At 41.6% G+C, this 20,510-nt stretch overlaps 1 protein-coding gene and 1 long non-coding RNA gene across 3 annotated transcripts in view; one reads left to right on the top strand and one right to left on the bottom strand.

The window, feature by feature from the left end:
• Nucleotides 1–16,883: 16,883 nt before the first annotated feature.
• Nucleotides 16,884–18,588, bottom strand: LOC148130138 (uncharacterized). The gene is made up of 2 exons (XR_015750280.1): nt 18,455–18,588; nt 16,884–17,072 (listed from the first exon to the last, which is right to left on the bottom strand). It is a non-coding gene; the product is annotated as an uncharacterized LOC148130138 (long non-coding RNA).
• LOC113418649 (copine-8) overlaps nt 18,462–20,510 on the top strand; it is a 68,570-nt gene continuing 66,521 nt past the window's right edge. Inside the window, exon 1 of one of the 2 annotated variants that reach the window (XM_026677641.2) lies at nt 18,462–18,831. In XM_026677641.2, the coding sequence (XP_026533426.1) occupies nt 18,698–18,831 (134 nt within the window). In that variant the 5' untranslated portion in view covers nt 18,462–18,697. The remainder of the gene's footprint in view (nt 18,832–20,510) is intronic. The other variant, XM_026677640.2, reaches the window with a different exon arrangement.

Below are 20,510 nucleotides of genomic sequence, written 5' to 3'. Positions count from 1 at the left end.
TGTCTCAAGAAATATTAATAATTAGTTTTGTCAACTGCGATCCAAACTGCCAAACCCAGCTACAGTAATGAGAAGTCATACATTTTTTAACAAGTGATCCTAGTGCCATTCAATAATGTTTTCTATGAAGGTATTTTGACATGGTTGGAAAAATATACATTTGAGTCTGGAAGGTTCTCAAAGAAGCCTGCAGAAGGCAGGATATAGGCAAACATACAGATATTATGTTAGAAAAATGGTCTCCCTTTTAGTGATGGCAACCAAAATTAATACATTCAAGAAATATGGCAGTACTAAATCACCACTAGGCTTTGATTTCATTCAAACAGCAATATTTGTTATTAGAATTAGAATTCTTTTTATTGGCCAAGTGTGATTGGACACACAAGGAATTTGTCTTGGTGCCCATGCTCTCAGTATACATAAAAGAAAAGATATATTTGTCAAGAGTCCAGAATCATAAGGTACAACACTTAATAATAGTCATAGGGTACAATAAGCAATCAAATCATACTAGGAAACAGTCAATATAAATCGTAAGGATACAAGCGACAAAGTTACAGTCGTACATTATATATGTTATATATAGCAACCCACGAAGAAAGAACCTTTTTAAGTATTTGAGTTGAATGACATACACTGCATCCAACCTGACAGCCTTAATTAAATCCCACTCATTATTTATACTGTATATATTAGAATCTTTAAATTGTTATTAAAAAGATCAGAAGACTGGCATCACAAAAGAAATGAGCATTACAACCTGTTCTATGAAAGATCTATAACACTCTGATGAAAGTTCTTTAAAAAGTGTTCATTTTCACAATATCCTCTAACAACAGATCTGTGGGATACAGGGAATACTTCTTCCTCAGCAAGAATGCAAATAATAATACTTACTTTTTTTTTTAGTTTAAAAGGCTCCAGTAAAGCCTCTGAACATCAGTTCTTAAGAACTGCAATCAAAAGGATTGTTGAAGTGGGAGGAAGAGAGTTTCTGTTCTCCTGGGAGGCAGGCGTGCAAGGACAAAGAAGCCCCTGATAATCTTCTCTCAATAGAACCAGGCAAGTATTTCTCCCTCAGCTGCACCCATTTAGCATGACAGCTGCCAGAGGTCAGGGAATGTTAGAAAGAACCTTACAGAAACCTCTTATCACTTAAGATCGAGGTGTTCTTGCTGACTTCCATTGCTCCTTCCAGTGCAGCCTGCAATAATGGTTAGTAAAATTAATAATAGCCAATGTAAGTCAATTTCTACTCTAGTGGTTTGGCAAATATTTTGTTGATGAGATTATTAGAAAAGAGTGCAGTACTGCAAATTCGCTTTCTGCCACCCCAACTGGCAATGTACATCATTGCAATCATGTGGCAAAGTGCATCTTTTATCAGTTTCACATCACAATCCTAATTCTCCCATTTTTAGAAGCTTTTCAGACACCATATTGTAGGAAACCGTTACTTCCAATGTTTTGCCTCAGTCCTTTGGCTGCTGTGTTGATTGCTTGTTTATCTTCTTGTCAGAGCCAGCTGCCTGGCCCTGTCTGATAATAAACTGAAGGATGGATTTTGTGCCGCTATCAAATTTTTAGCTTCCTTGAAACACTATATATCAGCATCTGCCTGTTCTATTTTGCTTGAAAGCCACAAAGAAAATACATCTGTATGTAGATTACTCTGGTTTGGATAAATTATTGTTCGACTTGGAACCTGGCCATGTTTGGCTTTGAATATGTTGACTTTCAGACAAAAATGTGTTACCGAGAATATCCTTTGTATTAAATACACCAAAGGGAAGTTGTATTTTCTAAGTAGAACATAGAATTATCATATGGTTAGAAGGGACCTCAAAGATTTTCTAGTCCAACCTCCTGCCTAAGGCAGGAAATCATATACCATCTTGGTCAAATGGTTGTCTAGTCTACTTTTGAAAACCTCCAGTGATAAAGCACTCACAACTTCTAGGTTGTATCTTTCTTTAGTAAGCTTCCACCCATGGCTTCTTGCCCTGCCTTCTTTGTGCTTTGACAATAAGCAAATCTTCTCTTCTTTGTGATAGTCCCTCAAATACTGGAAGGCAGTTATCATGCCCCATAATCCTTCTCTTTGGTAGGCTAAATGTACTATTCTCCCTCAATTGTTCATCATACAATTTAGCCTCTACTCCTCTTTATCATGTCTAAGTGCAGTGGCCAGCCAGTTGCAAATCCATCTGATGGTAGTTCTGTCTATCCCACATTGTTCTATCTTACCAAGAAATAGGTTATGATCTACTTTGTCAAATGCCTTTCTGGAGTCCAAGTATACAATGTCCATGGCATTTTACAGGTCCAGTAATTTACTCAATTTATCAAAGAAGGCAATAAGGTTTGTCTGGTATGATCTGCTTTTAACAAACCCATGCTGGCTTCTAGAAATTACCTTGCTTATTTCTAGGTACTCACAAATCCTCCATTTGATTATCTCTGATATTTCTTATGCTACAGAGACTTGAAAGATTGCATTCAGTGGCTCTGATATTATGTCTGCCCGCTCCTTCAGAACCCTGGAATGTAAACCATCTGTTCCAAGTGATTTGTACTTGTCCAGAGTGGCTAGGCATTTGCTTACTAAATCCTTACCTAGTTTGACTTCTATTTCTGTTCTATCTCCCTCAGTGCTGCTTTTGATAACTTGGACTATTTCTTCCTTTTGTGTAAAAACAGATGCAAAGAAGGAATTAAGCAGTTCTGCTTTCTCCTTGATTCTCATTACCTTCTTGCCATCTGCTCCCACTACTGGACCTATTGTTTCTTTAACTTTTTGTTTCTTACATGTTGAAAGAAACTTTTAAAATTAATTTTGTTATTAGTTACCAGTCTCAGTGGGTTCTGGCCCTTAGCTTTCCGGATTCCATCCTTGCAGATTTGGGCTATTTGCTGGTATTCTGTTTTAGCTCTTTCCATTTTTTAATGTGGCATTTTTGTCCCTCAATTGATCAGAGAGGTCTTTGTGCACCATGCAGGTCTTGTCTGCTGTCTTTTGTTTTTCTTTCTCTGTGGTACTGTTTTTGTTTGGGCCTTCATTATCTCATTTTCAGGCGCCTTGTACTGCTTTTCGTTTTAGAACTAGTCTGACTTGGTTTTGTTACCTGGTTACATTATAATGAATTCAAGAATGACATGGTTACTCTCCCCAAAATTTCTATATCTTCTACTGCCTCAACCATTTTATCTCTATTGGTAAGAATGAAGTCCAGTATAGTTGACCCTCTATTTCCCTCCTCTATCTTTTGTATGATAAAGTTATCAGGTAGGCACATCAAGAACCTGTTTGATCTTCCACTTGTTACAGAGTTTGTTTCCTAGTTGATGTCAGAGTAGTTAGGGTAGTTAAAGTCCCCATTAGTACAGTGGTGTGTGTTCTGCACACATCAGCTAAACCAGGGGTGTGAAACTCAATTTCATTGGGGGCCACATCAGAGTTGTGTTTGACCTCAAGTGGCACGGCCAGATCATTGTCACTTGTGTCAGGGGCACCTGTGGTAGCCCAGGCAGGGCTGGGGGGGGTCCATTGTCCTCCTGGGCTCTGTTTTTGGCTGCTCTCTGCCAGTGAAAATGGAGCCCAAGAGGACCACATGTGCTCTTCCTGAGCTCTGTTTTCTCTGGCAGAGGCACCATGGGCCGGTCCTTCACTGTTTCCAAGGCAGCCCTGTGGGCCAGATCTAAGGACCTCGTGGGATGGATGCGGGCCGCGGGCCTTGAGTTTGACACCCCTGAGCTAAATGATTAACAAAGAATTCATATATCTCCTCTCATTGGTTGGGTGGCCTATAATATACACCCATAGCAAAGTCATTTCTTTTTCTTCTAATATTTACCCAAATACTTCCAAGAAGACTTCGACCCCTTGTATTGCGTATTCTACATTTCCCAAGTACATTTTAAAATGTGGTGTTAAATGTGCCGTGTTCATTTAGAGAAAGATTGGCTGGAAATTTCTTTTGAACAAATCTCATAGAAGCAGATAAGGGCTGCCACAGAAAACCTGACAGTTATTTCTGGAGAATGTATTTCTTAAAATGTAAAACATATTAACTTTCTAACTAGAAAAATACATGATTTTGCTTTCTGGGGGTCTCAGAAGTATACTGCATGCTCTGCTCTGTATAAGTTGACTTAGTTGTTGATATTTTTCTCTTGCCACCTTGTCAAATTACATTTTTTTATAGTTGACTGTAAACATACATTCCCATATTTATAAAATGCATGAAGTCTATTCCCATTTGAAGCATAACTAACAGGTCACTGCACAACTGCCAAAATTGCTCTGTGATAGGGAGGCCATGTTATTGCTTCATTGAGATGCTGTGTTCCAGTGACAACTTTCCCTGAAGAGGCTGATGGACATCTACTGTTCAGCCTAAAAGCACAGGAATCCAAAGAAACCTGGCCATTTTACTGTTGGGAAGCGTGAGCCACACTGTTTTGTGAATTGCCTTCAGAAGCCTTCACTCCAAAGATCACTGAAGCAAAGGCTCTTTTTCAGAGTTTTGCACAGCTCCAATAATTCAGCTATGCTAAGTGACCCGAAAGCTACCATGTTTCTAAAAAAAAAAAAAAGTCAAAAATGAAGATAAAAGATTCAGAAGGATCATGATAGAGCAATGGACCCTATCTAATCAGATGCAGTTCAGCAGTGAGAAAAGTAAGATCCTGCACTTAGGCAGGAAAAACCAAATGCAGTTACAGAATAGGCCAGTGGTGGCTAAGCTTTTGGGGCTCCTGTGCCGAAAATTGTGCGTGCGCTCATGTGCTCGCATGCCAGCACCTAGAAGGCAATGTGCACGCCCCCACACCCCCTGCACATGTGTGCATGATTCCCCCTCGCTGCTCCCTTACCTGCACTGCGCACCTCCCAGCTGATTTTTGACCACTTTGAGGCCTTTTTCAGCCTCCCAGAGGCTCAAGGGAAGCCACTGCAGCCTTTGGAGGCTGAAAAATGGGCCCATTTCATCACTTCCAGTATTTCCGGAAATACAGGTAATGATGAAACCGGCCTGTTTTTCAGCCTGCAAAGGCTGCAGAGGCTTCCCTCAAGCCTCTGGGAGGCTAAAAAAGGCCTCAAACGGGCCAAAAATCAGCTGTGAGGGGCACGCATGCGCAGTGCAGGTAAGTTTGTCTTGGGCTTGCCTGCCCGCACAAATGGCTCTGCGTGCCACCTGTGGCATGCGTGCCATAGGTTCGCCATCATGGGAATAGGCAGTACCTGGCTCAATAGTGGTAACTGTGAAAGGGATCTTGGTGTCTTAGTGTATCACCACTTAAATATGAGTCAGCAGTATGCTGCATCTGCCAACAACAAATCCTAATGCAATCCTATGCTGCATCAAGAGAGGAATAGCATCAAGTTCATGGGAAGTAATAGTACTGCCTTTATTGCACTAGTGAGGCCAAAGCACTGAACTGCATCCAGTTGCCACAATACAAAAAAGATACTGAGTCCCTAGAAAGAGTGCAGAGAAGAGCAACAAAGATGATAAGGGATCTGAAGGCTAAACAGTTCAATGAATGATTAAGGGACCTAGGTATGTCTAGCCCAGGGCTCTGCAACTTTAAACACTCAGAGAGCCATTTGGACCCATTTCCCACAGAAAACACCAGGAGCCTCAAAGCCTGGGTAGGCGTGGCCAACTCAACATCACTCCCACCTGGTCACATGACCCACCCCTGCCACGCCTACCCAGGTTTTGTGGCTCCCAGTGTTTTCTGTGGGAAATGGGTCTCTCTTCCTCCTCCCTCCCTCTCATTTCTGTTTAATGTGTTTTACCTTCTCAGGCCAGGCCAGGCATGACTGGGAAGGAAAGCAAGGGGCGGAGCCAGCCAGTGGTGGTGTAGCAGTAGAAAAATTACACATAAAGCACTTTTGTATTTGGCAGGGGTCCCCCAGTTCCCTAAGGCTTTGCTTAGGACAATGTTGTGCAAAACCTCAAGGTTACTGAACCAAGGAACTAACCATATTACAGTAAACGAGGGTGGATATGGAAAATAACAGATGGTGTAAGATAAAATGAGTAATTATATGTACTTCTCTTTTCTTGGTATATATGTTATTCTCCTTTGTTGGTATAGTTTAATAAAAGTAACGCCCCGGGCTAAGCTGAGGTCATGACATGTATAAAAGTGACGCCTCAGGAAGAGCCAGGGGTTCAGAATTTGCCATGCTAATGCTCTGAACCTTGTGCACAAATAAAAACCTGTATTCTCCAACCTTTCGTGGTCTTGTGTCCTGATTTGGAAACAGGATCTGCTGCAACAGTGGGATCACCCAACAGGGAGCCACAATAGAAGGCCCAAAGAGCCACATGCAGTTCCAGAGTCATGGGTTGCTGACACCCGGTTTAGCCTAACAAAGAGAAGGATTAGGGGTGACATTATAGCTGTTTTCTAGTATATTTTAGGCAGTCACAGAGAAGCGGGGTTGATTATTAAGTGCCTGAAGGCAGAACAAGAAGGAACAGTGGAAGCTCATCAACGAGAGACCCTACCTGCAACTAAGGATAAATTCCCTAACAGTGAGAGCAATTAAATAATGGAATAGCTTACCTCCCAGAGTTGTGGGAGCTTTTCAAGTAAAGATTGGATATCCATTTGTCCAGGATGATATAAGGATTCCTGCTTTCAGCAGGGAGTTAGACTAGAACACTTCCAAGGTCCCTTTCCAACTCCTATAATTCTATGATTTATATGACTATTAGTATTCTGGTATCCTATATAACAGGGATGGACTAAGACAGAAAAGCTTTTGCGGAACCAGAAGACTACATTTGAGCCAATAGCAATACAGTGAGACTGGAATTCCCTCCCTTGAGTTTTTCCTCTTTGTTGTGCTGTTTTTGTATTCACACATCCTTCCTCAAAATAACTGATCGAAGGAAATTTCATGGTTGCAGGAAAAGGATTTCATGGACTTCATGTAAGAGCAGGGGGCTAAGGGTAGCTGAGCCACTTGACAAAACTTTTGAAAAAGCTTGTTGCTGCGAGGCATATCACTGAGAAATGGATGATACTTCAGAGTTGAACTTCTGTCGGCCTCTGGTCTATATGAAGCTCTTACATAGCAAGACATCTTAAAGTGGGTCAGAGTGTTTGTTTGTTTGCCTGTCTGAACACTGTGTATCAGGCCTGTCAAACTCACAGCCCATGGGCCAGATGTGTCACGTGCTGGCCACACCCACGCCCAGTTTAGAAAAGGGGGTGGAAGTCCTGATATGTCACGTGACATCTCCATGACGACGTGAGTTTGACACCCCTGCTGTATATCGTCAACTTGATTTACTTTATCTGAGACTCTAATCTTTACCATCAGACTGATTTTGGACTGTGCCCCTGAAAAGACTCCAACTTTGTTGGGGTGGTTTTTTTTTTGAGTCTCCAGCTATGACCCATGAATTTGTAATGAGTCTTTCCTCAACTGGTTGCCGTGGCCTATGTGAGACAAGAATCTTAATACTAACATTTTCTGGTTTGGGTTAAGGGAAGATAATGTCAGAGTATATTCATGAATTGGAATAGAGCTTGGTCACAAGGTCAGCCAATGAATAGGCACAGCAACTAAGTCAGTCAATGAGGACTGATTGGAAACTGAAACTAGAAGTAGCCTAGGCATGGCTCTGTATTAAGCTCTGCAACTCTGCAGCTATGTTAAGCTCTGAGTCTGTCTATTGAAAATGAAACTGCTTCTCTCCTCTTGCTTGCCTGCTGAACTAAAGTAAAACAGAAACTAACTTGCTTGCTGCTGAAGTTGAGGTACTTGCAACATGTTTCTGTTTGAGTTTGCTCAATGTTGAAGAAATCTACAACTGGTATTGTAAAATTTTTTACTTGTGTTTATAAAAGAAGTTAAATGAAACCTCAGCCATCTGTGTTTACTTTTCTGGCACTGAATTTACGCTGCAAAACTCTAAATAGATAATATATGACTTATAGCAAGGGTCACCAACCTTTTGGAGCTCAGGGACCACCAAACTCATAATTTTAAATCCCGGGGACCACTAATATGAATTTTGACTAACGGTGGCTTGCTGACGTTGGTGGGAGAGAGAAAGAGAGAGAGATCTGATCTAACCTCTCTCTCTCTCTCCCTCCCTCCCTCTCTCACATACATACACACATACACAGAGGTAGGGGTGGGATTCAAATTTTTTAACGGCCAGTTCTGTGGGTGTGGCCTAATTTGTGGGTGTGGCTTGGCCATGTGACTGGCTGGGCAAGGCTTATATGTAAATATTATAAATATTTATATAAATATTGAATTTTTGATAAAAAAGAGCAACTTTTACCCAAAATCAGGCAAAGCAGGCAGGCAGATTGAGTTGCCCACAGAATCACAGATTCATTCAGAGATCTGTGAGATCGACTACCTGAGCCTGTCACATAAAATTTGCTTGCAAGAAAACCCATAAAATTTGCTAGCAAGAAAACTCACAAAATTAACTCACAACACACCATGTATGTAAATATTGAATTTTTTTTAATCAAAATCATATAAGCCAAGTTTGGCATGTCACCTAACGAGTAGTCATTTTGTCATGAAGACTGTTATTGTGTTTGACATTTATTAGCAAACCTATCCTCATCCAAAAGTGATAGTGGTCCATATGAAACTAAACGATGGTCTTAACATTGGAGTGAATCCAACAGGGGTGTCCATAGGATATGGGGAAAAAGTCCAGATGGTTGCTGTGATAATAAGATCAAACATTTGCCAGGCTTCTTTATATACCTCAGTGTGCTCTGCGCATAAAAAAAAAAAACAGATAGAAAAAAGACATAACCCCTGGATACCACACAAGATATGAGAGACAATAACCCCAGAAGATATTTGCCTCACTGTAGTCGTATCTGAAGCACCTTGAATTTTGAGTTTCCACTCCTGAGAAAATTATAATGTAGTAGATTATAGACATGCATTTGTTATTTATTTTTCTTAATTATCACAATTATTATCAATAATAGTAACAATAAAAATAGCATTATCTTATTGATATAGTATTGAATATTTTCTGTTATTCATGACCATCAATACTTCAATTAATTTATTTGACAACAATAAATAGTACAGAACATTACCTTCTTCCATAGAGGGAGGGAAGGGCTCTTTTGTTCTCCCCCCCCCTCTGTGTGTATGTAGATTTAGCGAGCACATTTCCCACATCAAGCCAGAAGAGAGATTAAGCAATCAGGAGACAATTAAAGCCAATTTAGAACAATTTTGCAGCTGTGAAAGGGAGACCTTTTTGTTATAAGGATTTTGAACTTATGTCATATGTAATGAGAAGCTTGTGACTAAGAAAGGAATTAAGAAAAAAAAAAACTACAGAGAAATACTAAAAATAGACATGTTTTCCCATTTTTAATTTTCATCACATGGTAAAATATTACTGTTTTTAAAAAAATGCAGCTAGGCATTTTAGTCATACATTTTCATTCCATCAGTCACCCAAACACAATAAAATACTCTGTTCACAGAAAGGCAATGCAGTTAAATATAATTGAACACTCTTTATCAACCAAATTCCAATAGAACATATTAAGCACTTGAATTAGACACACTTAAACCCACCAAAACGAATGGACTTAATGCATCTGAATAGGATTGTGGCCACTTTGTCTAGTTAAAGAATAATGGGCTGCAAATATGTTGTGTACCTGCAAATCTTTCTGTGTCTTTTATTATATGGGTGCTTAAACATGCTGAACCAAACATATGATAGTGGTAACATTTAAATAAAAGATCTACTTAGCAGAGGAGTATTTCCATAGAAACATTCACTTAGCTAACAGCTTACTTCCATGTGGATTATAGACATATTTATGAACTCTTTTTCATTCTTGGCAATTTCATTTTAGTTGTAATTATCACATGCAAATTTCAGTGGTAATATGCAATACTGACAACTGAACCTTCACAGCTGAGTTTTTCAACCCACCCATTAAGGCAAACTATATTCTTTTTCTATTGTTGCCTATCATAGTGATCTCTATACTGTTTCCACTGTTACTAAGGTAAAGGGATGTCATGTCTAATAGTTGGAAAATGAAATAAGATGCTTCCAAAATGGAACAATCTTTTCTGTAGAGCTAAGAGGCTCTACAAATGTATAGACTACAACACGTTTCTTGATAAGATTGAACAATGTGTGATAGACAATATCCCCATCAAATGGATTTTATTTAGTAAATATGGCAATGACTTGTTAAAAGGGATCATCATTCCTACATTATAAAGGCTAAGTAGCAAATTTATAAAATAATGGAAAAGGCATTCTCCAAATACTGTGACAACGTCCTTTTTAATACTATGTCTCTTCTCATTAAATAAGTGTTTTGGGGATATTTATTTATTTGTTTAGTTAGTTAGCTATTGAGAGTGCAAAGATTGAGTCGTGTACATTTTATTTTTCTTGAAATGTATTAATTATTGACCTAGAAGGGAAAAAATACAGAGATGGTTAAAGAGAGAATGAGCAATGTTTGTATCCTGTGGCAATCAGGTTCAATCTTCAATGTATCAATATTTAATTACAATTTATTTAATGCTATAAATTTCATTTTTCTACATTCTAATTTGTATTGAATTAAGTTCCTTTTCTTAAAACTTTGTGTGTACTACTGGATTAATAATGAGTAAGAATGCTTTAAGTTTCAACAGAAGGTTAAATATCTCTATCTCATTTCTCATTTCATTTTTGGCTGGAAGCCCTTTCCTTACGTTGTGCCACTGCTATTGCTTCACGTTGCAGGCAGCTCTCCTTTGTAGGATGAGCTCATGGTATATTAGTTAGGAGGAGCTGCAGTATAGACTGCTTCTACAGTTTCTCTTTCGATAATATAAATTTGCGCTTTGCACAAGCTTTTGCAATCGCAGCAGCGCAGCAAAACAAGAAGTTAGTATCATATTTTACTATTGTAGTCCAAAGTTATGAGGATGTGGATATCTATGTTTTTCAAATAATCAACTTCTGTATTTTATGATGGTCATGTTTTTAATGCTTGATTTATTTAATAAAGATTTATAATGCCTTTTATAGCATTACCCATAGGTCTTATTTAGTGCACACAACTGGGACCAGCAAGTCAGTTTTTAAGCAAAGTGGCCGCTAAGTGAAACTGCAACTGTGTTTATGATCTTCAGCTTTCCTCTGCTACAAAGGGTCTAGGACAACTTAGTGCGCCAGCTTACCACCACCAGATCCCCAATGCCAAGTCACTTCTGCCAACTCACTGTTGCCAAGTCAATATGGAGACAACTTGCCCCAGGAAAACAGAGGGATGGCAGGGCAGATGGGCAGATGAGCAAGTGGGTGGGCAGAGTTCAGAGTGGCGGCAGTGGTCGGGCACTTCCTGTTTTCACACACCTCACTGCAGCTACCATGCCAAGCTTCAGGTTATTCAGAGTTTGGACCATTTGGCAGAGATGAAAAGGTGGCAGTGAGGCGCATCACATTTTCACCTCCTGCCGCTGCTACTGAGCTCTGGGGGCTCCAGTAGCTTGGTGTGGTGGCAGCAGCATGGGTGTGAAAATGGGATGCACCCAGGGGTGGGATTCTACCACTTTGGAGTGGTTCAGGTGAACCCTTTGTTCCAATGATCAGCTGGCTCAGAACCGGTTTGCCGCAATGAGCACCTGGGCCCGCCCGCTCCTTTATTTCCTTTGTTTAGAGCACAGCTGATTCACGCGGCAGAGCGGTTTGCCGCTCCTCAGCTGTTTGAGTCACAGAGGCTGCAGTTGAAGCTTTTTTGTGGGCTTTTTAAAAATGTGGAGCGCACGATCACCAAACCCGTTGTTATGCCGGTGAAATCCAACCCCTGGATGCACCCGGGCACCTGCCCTGCCTGTTGTTGCCACCGAATGGCCCAAACTCCAAATGGCCTTGAGCTCAGTGTGGTGGTAGCAGTGGCAGCAATGGCAGCAGGGGGTGTAAAAATGGGAATGTGCCTGGCCACTGCCATCTTATATATCTTCAGAGCATAATAGGGTAACAAATATGCTCTTAATTTTTAACAAATTAAAAAAAAAGAAAGCTCAAACTGCCCAAGGAGCTGCTGATACAGTTCTACAGAGGAATTATTGAGTATGTCATTTGCACCTCTATAACTGTCTGGTTTGGTTCTGAAACCCAAAAGGACAGACAGAGACTTCAGAGAGAAATTAGGATTGCAGAAAAAAACAATTGCTACCAACCTGCCTTCAATCGAGGACCTGTATACCGCACGAGTCAAAAAGAGGGCTGTGAAAATATTTACAGACCCTTCACATCCTGGACATAAACTGTTTCAACTCCTACCCTCAAAACGATGCTATAGAGCAGTGATCCCCAACCTTTTTTATGCCGCGGCCCGGTACCGGCATCAGCTGGGCGCCGCCATCTTTTTCATCAAAAAGATGGCGGCGCGCAGCGCTCCGGTGAGCTTTACCTGGAAAAGCTCACGGAGCGCTAGCACCGCCATCTTTTTGATGAAAAAGTGCTTCCGGTGAGCTTTCTACCGGAAAAGCTCACCGGAAGCACTTTTTCATCAAAAAAAGATGGCGGCGCCCAGCAAACCAGCGGCCCGGTAGGACTTGTTCCACGGACCGGTACCGGTCCGCGGACCGGTGGTTGGGGACCCCTGCTATAGAGCACTGCACACCAGAACAACTAGACACAAGGATAGTTTTTTCCCAAACACCATCACTGTGCTAAACAAATAATTCCTTCAACACTGTCAAACTATTTACAAAGTCTGCACTATTACTATTAATCTTCTCATCACTCCTTATCACCCATCCCCTCCCACTTGTGACTGTAACTTTGTCACTTGTATCCTTATGATTTATATTGACTGTTTCCAAGTATAATTTGATTGTTTATTGTACCCTATGACTATTATTAAGTGTTGTACCTTATGAGTCTTGACTCTTGGCAAATGTATCTTTTATGTACACTGACAGCATTTGCACCAAGACAAATTCCTTGGGTGTCCAGTCACACTTGGCCAATAAAGAATTCTATTCTATCCTATAACAAATCATAAGGCTATACCTAGATTTTATTCAAATATTCATGAAATTATATTCAAGTTTTTAATCAAATTTATATCAAGTTTTTCCCGATTTGTATTTAAAATATGCATCATTAAATAGGGGTCATGTATTAATAAAGGTTCAAAAGGAAAAAGCATCTAAACAATAAAACAATTGCAGCATTTTCAATTTCCTTTTGTGTTTTCTATTGTTAAAACAAACTAAAAATAAAGAATTAAGCATTCTGATGACTGTGAACACTTTTTATCATTTTTTAAAATATTGATATTTGAAATACGTAATGCTAAACATTTCTGGAAGCACTGATTTTTGGATTTAATACAGTTGAAACTAGACTATATTTCTGCATGCAATATTAACAAATGGTATGGACCACTCATTAGAACTGATCTAATTTCAGCGTTTTTAAATTAAATCTTTGCAGACAAATTTCCACTATTAATGATTAGAGAGAACAACTGTCTCCTGCAACTGAAACCCATCAATTATTGGGAGCAATTCCAGCCCTGTTAGGCTTGCCAAACCCAAGAAACATGCTGCAATCAAATGCAATGGTTGTAATTATGGGAAAGAGCTGGAGAATAGGTAGCTTTGAAATGAATTTGAAATGACAGCTGGAGATGCTATGATCTGAGTGGACTTTGGAGAATGTACTGATTTGGCCCACCAAATGTTCTATATTTTAACATTTGCTTCAGAACTATTTCAATTGTTGACTGCATTTGTGTGTGTAAAGAAAAAAAATCAACATGCTATAACTAAGCCCTGAATTCTGGTAGCAGTTCTGACAACTAGTGCCGCTTCAGTTTGGGGCTTCTATGTATGTTAAGACCAGAGGTCCCCAAACTTGGCAAAGCCTACTGAGAAATTCTAAAAGTTGAAGTCCAAGTCTTAAAGTTGCCAAGTTTGGAGACCTCTGGTTAAGACCCTGAAAGTGACATTGGAATAAATGGGAGTCCTATAATTCCTAATTATGCCATTTAACATAATAGTTTCATGAGATATTTTTTATAGTCCAGCGCATGCAGGTATTTGTTTATTCTAATTAGCTACCCAAGAATTTTTTTTTGACTTACAATCATGCAAGGTCTTCTTGTGAAATGAAATACTAGACAGAAAGCATTAGGTTTACGAGCATTGAAAAATAATGGTGTTTCATTTGGAATGTAATATTAATGAAGGTTAACTCAAGTTTTAAAAGCAAAAGAGTGCAGCTGATTGCATCTCATGGTGCTGATGGGCTGATCTAATGTGATGGCTTGGTTTTAAGTGCTGAAGGAATTAACAGTGTGCAGTTCCATTTCTGTCAGGTTGGAAATATTGTATTGAGTTGGCTTAGGACAGGAAAAAATGGTGGGACTTAAGGAAATTGAGAGAAAGGAAACCCAAAGACAACAATGAAGGAGCAGACAATATCACTGGAAAAGGAAGCATACTGGGAAATGAGGTTGTCAGCTAGCACGTGGAAGTAAGTAACTGAAGCAAGGAACAGCTAGTAAATGAACTGAATAACCTCATGGTAAGAGAGACAAGAATGACATGGAGGTGCCTCAGAAATAGTTCCTAAAGGAAGCCAATCAAATATAGTAAAGGAAAACATAGAAAAGAAAGAAGGAAAACATAGAAAAGAAAGATAAATGGACCAGGAGCTGCATACTACTAATGTGAGTGGTAGACAAGGAAAGGAGACATAGGTATCTCAGTAGAATGTAGCAACTATGGAATGTTGTTGTTGCAGATTTTTTGTAGCACTGGAAGCTAATGTGGACCCAAAATATGCACAGAAGTGCATTTACAATTTAGAATTTATCAAGTAATATGGCCTGGGCTTTAAGGATAATTGGTATGATCTGCAATAAAAACCTTGTAATGTGGCATATCTCCAAGGTTCCAGACAGTCCATAGACCTTATTTTCCTTCACGGTTCCTTATTTTTTTTCTCCCCTCATCTATTATCTCCTTTCTCTCTCTTTCCCACAAAAATCTACATTTAATACTACATTAAATCCCTACTGAAATGTTGAAAGAGGAAGTATATTAATTCATGACAGTGCCAGTTTTAGTCCTGCCATGGACATGAAAACTGGCTGGGTAACTCTGGGCCAGTCTCTATCAGCCCATCCCACCTCACAGGGAGAAAATGGGAGGGAGGAAAGTTAGGTATGATCAGTTTCTTGAGTTATAAAGAAAAATGATGAAGGTGGGACATTTCTGCAAATCCTCCTGCTGCTTCTTTTTGTATATGGATAGCGTTATTTTGGCTGCATAAAACTCCACTCACATATGTACTCCAAAAAGAATGAGAACAGGTTTCACTCTAAAGCGATGAGAACTGAAAGAGCAATCATATACTGTACATAGCTCCTGGGAAGTATAGTATCAGGAGACTTATTTCTAAGAAATAATGCACAGAAATATTATATTTTTGCTGTACACAAGGAGCAGCAGTATTATCCTCTCCAATTCCTATTTCATCGTTATTAAAGGTTCAAATGTCAGTTGTATGATGAGATATTCATAAACTTGCTCATTTGCTAATGGGATGTGTGCTGCCATTTCAACCCAATACACACACACACACACACACAAAAAAAGGGGGGGGTAATAGACCGCTTTCTGCCATCAATATTCAAAAACCAATAGGAAAGTACTGAATCATCTAGGAAACCCATCACTGATCTACAGATTGCTGAGGCTATAAAGGCTAATTTGTTTGAGAAAAGCTGAAATTTGTTAGGAAACTTAATATTTCTCAGAGAATAAAACATTTCCAAGGTTTCTTATTACATTATATGGAGTCAATTCAATAATGCAAAATGTCTTTGCGTATCTGTTTTGTAAATGCTAGGTATCTATCAAGGGTGGGATTCAACTGGTGTTACTACTGGTTCGGTGACTTTGTTGTGCGCGTGCATGCGTGTGTATAAAAAACCTTAAGCTATGCTGCCCAGACAGCTGAAAAGTGCTGTGCGCAGGCGCGCAGCATTTGAAAAGCCATTTCCCCCCCTGCTTTTTCAACCTCAGCTATGTCTCACAAAGTAGCTGAGGTTGAAAAAGCAGGAAATAAAGGACAGGTAAGAGCCCAGGTGGGCCAAACAGCAGCAAACACAGAACCGGTTCAATGTCTGCTGCTCTTCAATTCTATAGAGCCGGGCAGAACCAGTAGCATCCCACCCCTGGTATCTATATCTTTCTCCATGGCTCCTTTTATATTTTCCACTACTCTCTCTCTTAGTTAACATTCAGTGTCTTCGATGAAATAAACTGTAGTCTGCAAAAGCTAAAGCTACACTCAATTTGAGACTTTAAACTTTAAAAGTCAATATGACTTTTTATGATCTCTGCAGGCTGCCCCTTTCCAAACTTCAATTTGAGAACATCTGAAGTTTGACCCCTTTGGTGTTTGAGGACTGAAGAGGTTTAGTTTGTTTCAGAAAGAAAAAAAAAAGGTCACCCTGTGAACCCAAGAGCACTTAATAGCGTTCTTGGAAGGTTTTTCCAACTAGTGTAAAGGTGTATCAGCTATTTAAGTAGAGCATGTTGCTCTGTTTCAATGCACTTGAGAAATCCTGCAGCACTTTCCCTCTTTAGGAAGAAATAGAAGAATTTGTGGTTCATCAGTGAACAAATTGCAGCATACTCTTGTCTGGCCATCTCAGGCAGCACTTGGGAGTTTTTGTGGGAGTTTGCATCAAAGGCACCCAAGCTGCCATCCAGAGCCAAGAATGTGAGGTTCTTCTCTTTAACAATTTGAACACAGTTTTCTCCCCCTTTCTTATTAAGAAACTGAATCCAACGGCGATGCTATAAAAGAAAACTGTAAGGATCCTGACGACGGTTGTGTATTTATACTTCATAACATTTCACGGACTATTTATATACTTTACATTCGTTTAGTAAGCCTAAGCTGACTCATCCACGTTAGGCGTGGAAAGATCGTTCCTCAGCAACGGTCGTCGTTCCTCCTTTTTCAGGATAGACCTCTTATGTCACCGGGGAATGCCGCCACCTTTTTTTTTTTCCTGGAAAGAGAAAAGACCCCTTAGTAGCAAATCCCCCCCTAGCGGAACTTTCCCCCCCCCAACTCCGCTGATCCGGAGAAAGCGGTTGGTTGCCCTTTTGCAGGAGAGCTTTGGAAAGGATCTATGATTGCCGGGGGCGACCGTCAGTTCAGACCCCGCGTTTATTGACCTCCCTTGTGCTGCGTTGAAGAAACGGATGTTTCCCGAGCAAATCGTGCAAAGGGAGGGAGGGAGGGGTCGGAAGCGGGCAGCCGCCGCGGATCGATTTTCGTCCCGGGGAAGTATGTTGCAAACCCGATTCACTCGGGGTCGTTTTATCGTTAAATTAAAGGCTAATTTGTTTGAGAAAAGCTGAAATTCGTTAGGAAACCTATTATTTCTCAGAGAATAAAACATTGCCAAGGTTTCTTATTACATTATATGGAGTCAATTCCACAATGCAAAATGTCTTTGCGTATCTGTTTTGTAAATGCTAGGTTACAAAATGCTAGGTTACATCAGGGGTGGGATTCAACTGGTGTTACTACTACTGGTTCGGTTTTATCACTTACAAGCACCAGGCAGCCTTTAAAACCACGCGTTTCCTGCTGTGAACCGCCTGGGGTGCGCGTCATATACACCCCCACCCTCTTTCCCGGATTGTGCAACACAGGAATTTCACACACCCCACGAACTTTTGCCAGGTTGCGTGGGGAGAGGAGGGGCCGGTGCCAACCGGAGCGTCACGGCGGGTCAAGAAAACCACTGACACGCACGGAAGAAAAAGTCCGCGTCGAGGATTTCCCGCACCCAACCCACGGGGGATGGGGGGGGGTGTCGTGGCGTGGGTGGCTCCCGTCAGGGCTGTCAGCACTTAGGGTTGAGGAAAGCCCAAACCCAGCAGGATCTTTAGGGGAAAGAAGAAAAAAACCACGGCTTAATCGCCGCAACCAGGGTGGGCTTCGCCTCAGAGCGCTAAACCACAACGGCTTGGGGATGTCTCAGGCGAACGTTCATTATTTTGATTTGTAGCCTTAAGGAAAACCGCAACGTGGGGAATGGGTTGGCCGGTTTGTTAACTCGCCGCTGGTTTCTTGGGCAGTTTTGTTTTTTAATTTTCAAACTTTCCCTAAGTGTCAAGACGGGCCCCGCTGAGTCTCGTCTGCCACGTAGTACGAGCAACACTTGAACTTTGCGGGGAAACGCGCATCTTCACCTCATCCGGAGATTCCTCCTCAGCCCCGCCCGTCCCGCTTCTCGCCGCCTCCTTAAAAAGCTGAGAGCAAATCTCGGGCTTCGCGCCAAATTCCAAACGCCAAGTGAGAGACACCCCCCACCCAATCCGCCCGCATACCCAGGGGGAGGGAGGGAGGGGGGGACGTTCACGCACGTCTCCTGAAGGCGGTGACGTCACAAACCCACTCCGTCCCTCGCGCCCGCTGTCCCTTCCGAGCAGTCCGCGTTGGGCGTTCGCAGACCCGCGCGCCTCGCTAGACGCTCCGTCGTTCCTCCTCCTCCTCCTCCTCCTGCACCCCTACCCCGCCCCTCCCCGCGGCGCGCGAGCTCCGTGCCTGCCCGCTAAATTCCGTTAGCGCCACCTCTTCCCTCCGCCTCGCCCCGCCTTTGGCCCCACATGTTCGGTCCGGAAAAGCTGTTGGGGCAGCTGCCCAAGCTGGAGACATACGGGAATATGGCGTCCGTGGGGGATTTTAACTCGGTGAGCGCCAACGTCCCGGCCACCCGGGTGGAGATCTCCGTGTCTTGCAGGTGAGGCGAAGGGAGAGGAAAGGCGGTTGCGGGCGCGTCTTTCTTGATTCGGGGCGAAAGGGAGCTTCCCGCTCCTGGACGGGACAAAAGGGGAGGAGTGGGGAGTGGACCCACCCGCGCCTTTCTGTGAGGCGGTGGGCGAAGGAATGAAGGAACGTGTGAACGGAATATCCTTGCTTTGCCTGGCTGGCCGCTTGGAAGGGTCGCCTCCGTCGGAGTCGCGTCGTTTTTCTCCTCCCCCCCCCCTCAGATCCTTGCTGGGTTTGTGTGGGCTTTCCTCAACCCCGCGGGCTGACAGCCAAGACGGGAGCCGGCAACGGTCCCCCGTCCCCCCACCCCGGTGGGTTGGGTGCGGGAGATCCTCGACGCAGACTTTTCCTGACCCTCCGTGACGCTCCGATCGGCCCCGGCCCCTCCTTCCCTCCCCCCCCCGCCTCCTCCTCCTCTGGCTTCCCCACACGACCTGCGGAAAGTTCGTGGGCTGTGAAATTCCTGCGCCGTGCAATCCGGGAAGAGGGTGTGTGTGTGTGTGTGTGTGTGTGTGTTTGACGCGCACCCGCCAGGCGGTTCACAGCAGGAACTTGTGGCTTGAAGGTTGCCCTGTGCTTCCAAGTGACAAAACGAACCGCAAGGCCACTAAAAAATAAAGTACGGGAGAGTGGAGAAAAGGGGGGGCGGGGGGTGGGTGGGGGGAAATGACACGGAACTCAACAGTATAAATTCGGGTATTGGGGGTAGGAAATGTTTCTGGCGTCAGTCTTTGCTTAGGATTACTATTTCGACATCCAGCAAAGGGTTTGATTTCCTCCTGTTTGAAAAGTTGTTAAATTCCTGCAGTTCTTCAACTTCGGATACAAATGCCGATTTTCATCCCCCTTTCAACTCCATTGATCTGATTGGTAACTTCAGTCTGTGTGAACCTTTTCCTGGTAAAACAATAAAGAAGATATTAAACCCCCCTTTATCCTAAGCCCCATGTTATTGTTTTTCTTACAGGATGCAAACAAGTGGAAAATACTGACTTTATTATCTCTGGGCAAACATGCCAATAGTAATGCATGTTCCAATTTTCCTTTGGAGATCAATCAATCTGTCTATCATCTTCAAGAGAATTGTTTGAAATCCTGTTAACTAGGAAATGAGTAATTAAATCTGATTTTTTTTTCTACTCACTCTGTTTCTTCCTGCAATCCAGTATTGGACTTTTGAAAATAGATTTTTTTTTATCATGGTGATTAAGGAGACAAGAAAATTAAAACTGATATTGGGCATTATGAAACCAATATCCATTGCCTTTAATGTTCGTTTCCTTCCTTATTTTATTAGGAATTTTTAGATATACGTTTTCTGGAGTTCTAATAAAGAATTGCAACTTATGTCTACTAAAGCTATCTGCTAAAGGAAGAAAATGGTTACTTCTTATTGTTTGAAATTTAGAGAAAAGACCTTCATATTTTTGTTTCCAGAATGTCTTGGCTTCTTTTGAAATGTTATGCCAGTGTGATTACCTCGTTTTCAGAGGCCTTTATAATGAATAAAATTAAATAGGAATTGAATTGTCTTTTCTCATTTCTGAATATTTGTAAAAAAAATTGTACTAGTTTAATTTTGCACTAGACACATAGAATGGCATTTTTCTGCTGTTTGCAATATCAGTAATCGGGTTCGGTTCTTTTGTA

This window comes from Notechis scutatus, chromosome 6 (assembly GCF_049901735.1).
Source record: "Notechis scutatus isolate UNSWTSFEM ecotype Mainland chromosome 6, rNotScu1.2, whole genome shotgun sequence".
Lineage (NCBI taxonomy): Eukaryota > Metazoa > Chordata > Lepidosauria > Squamata > Elapidae > Notechis > Notechis scutatus.
The sequence above is the reverse complement of the archived record's forward strand: the minus strand, read 5'-3'. Positions and strand labels throughout refer to the sequence as shown.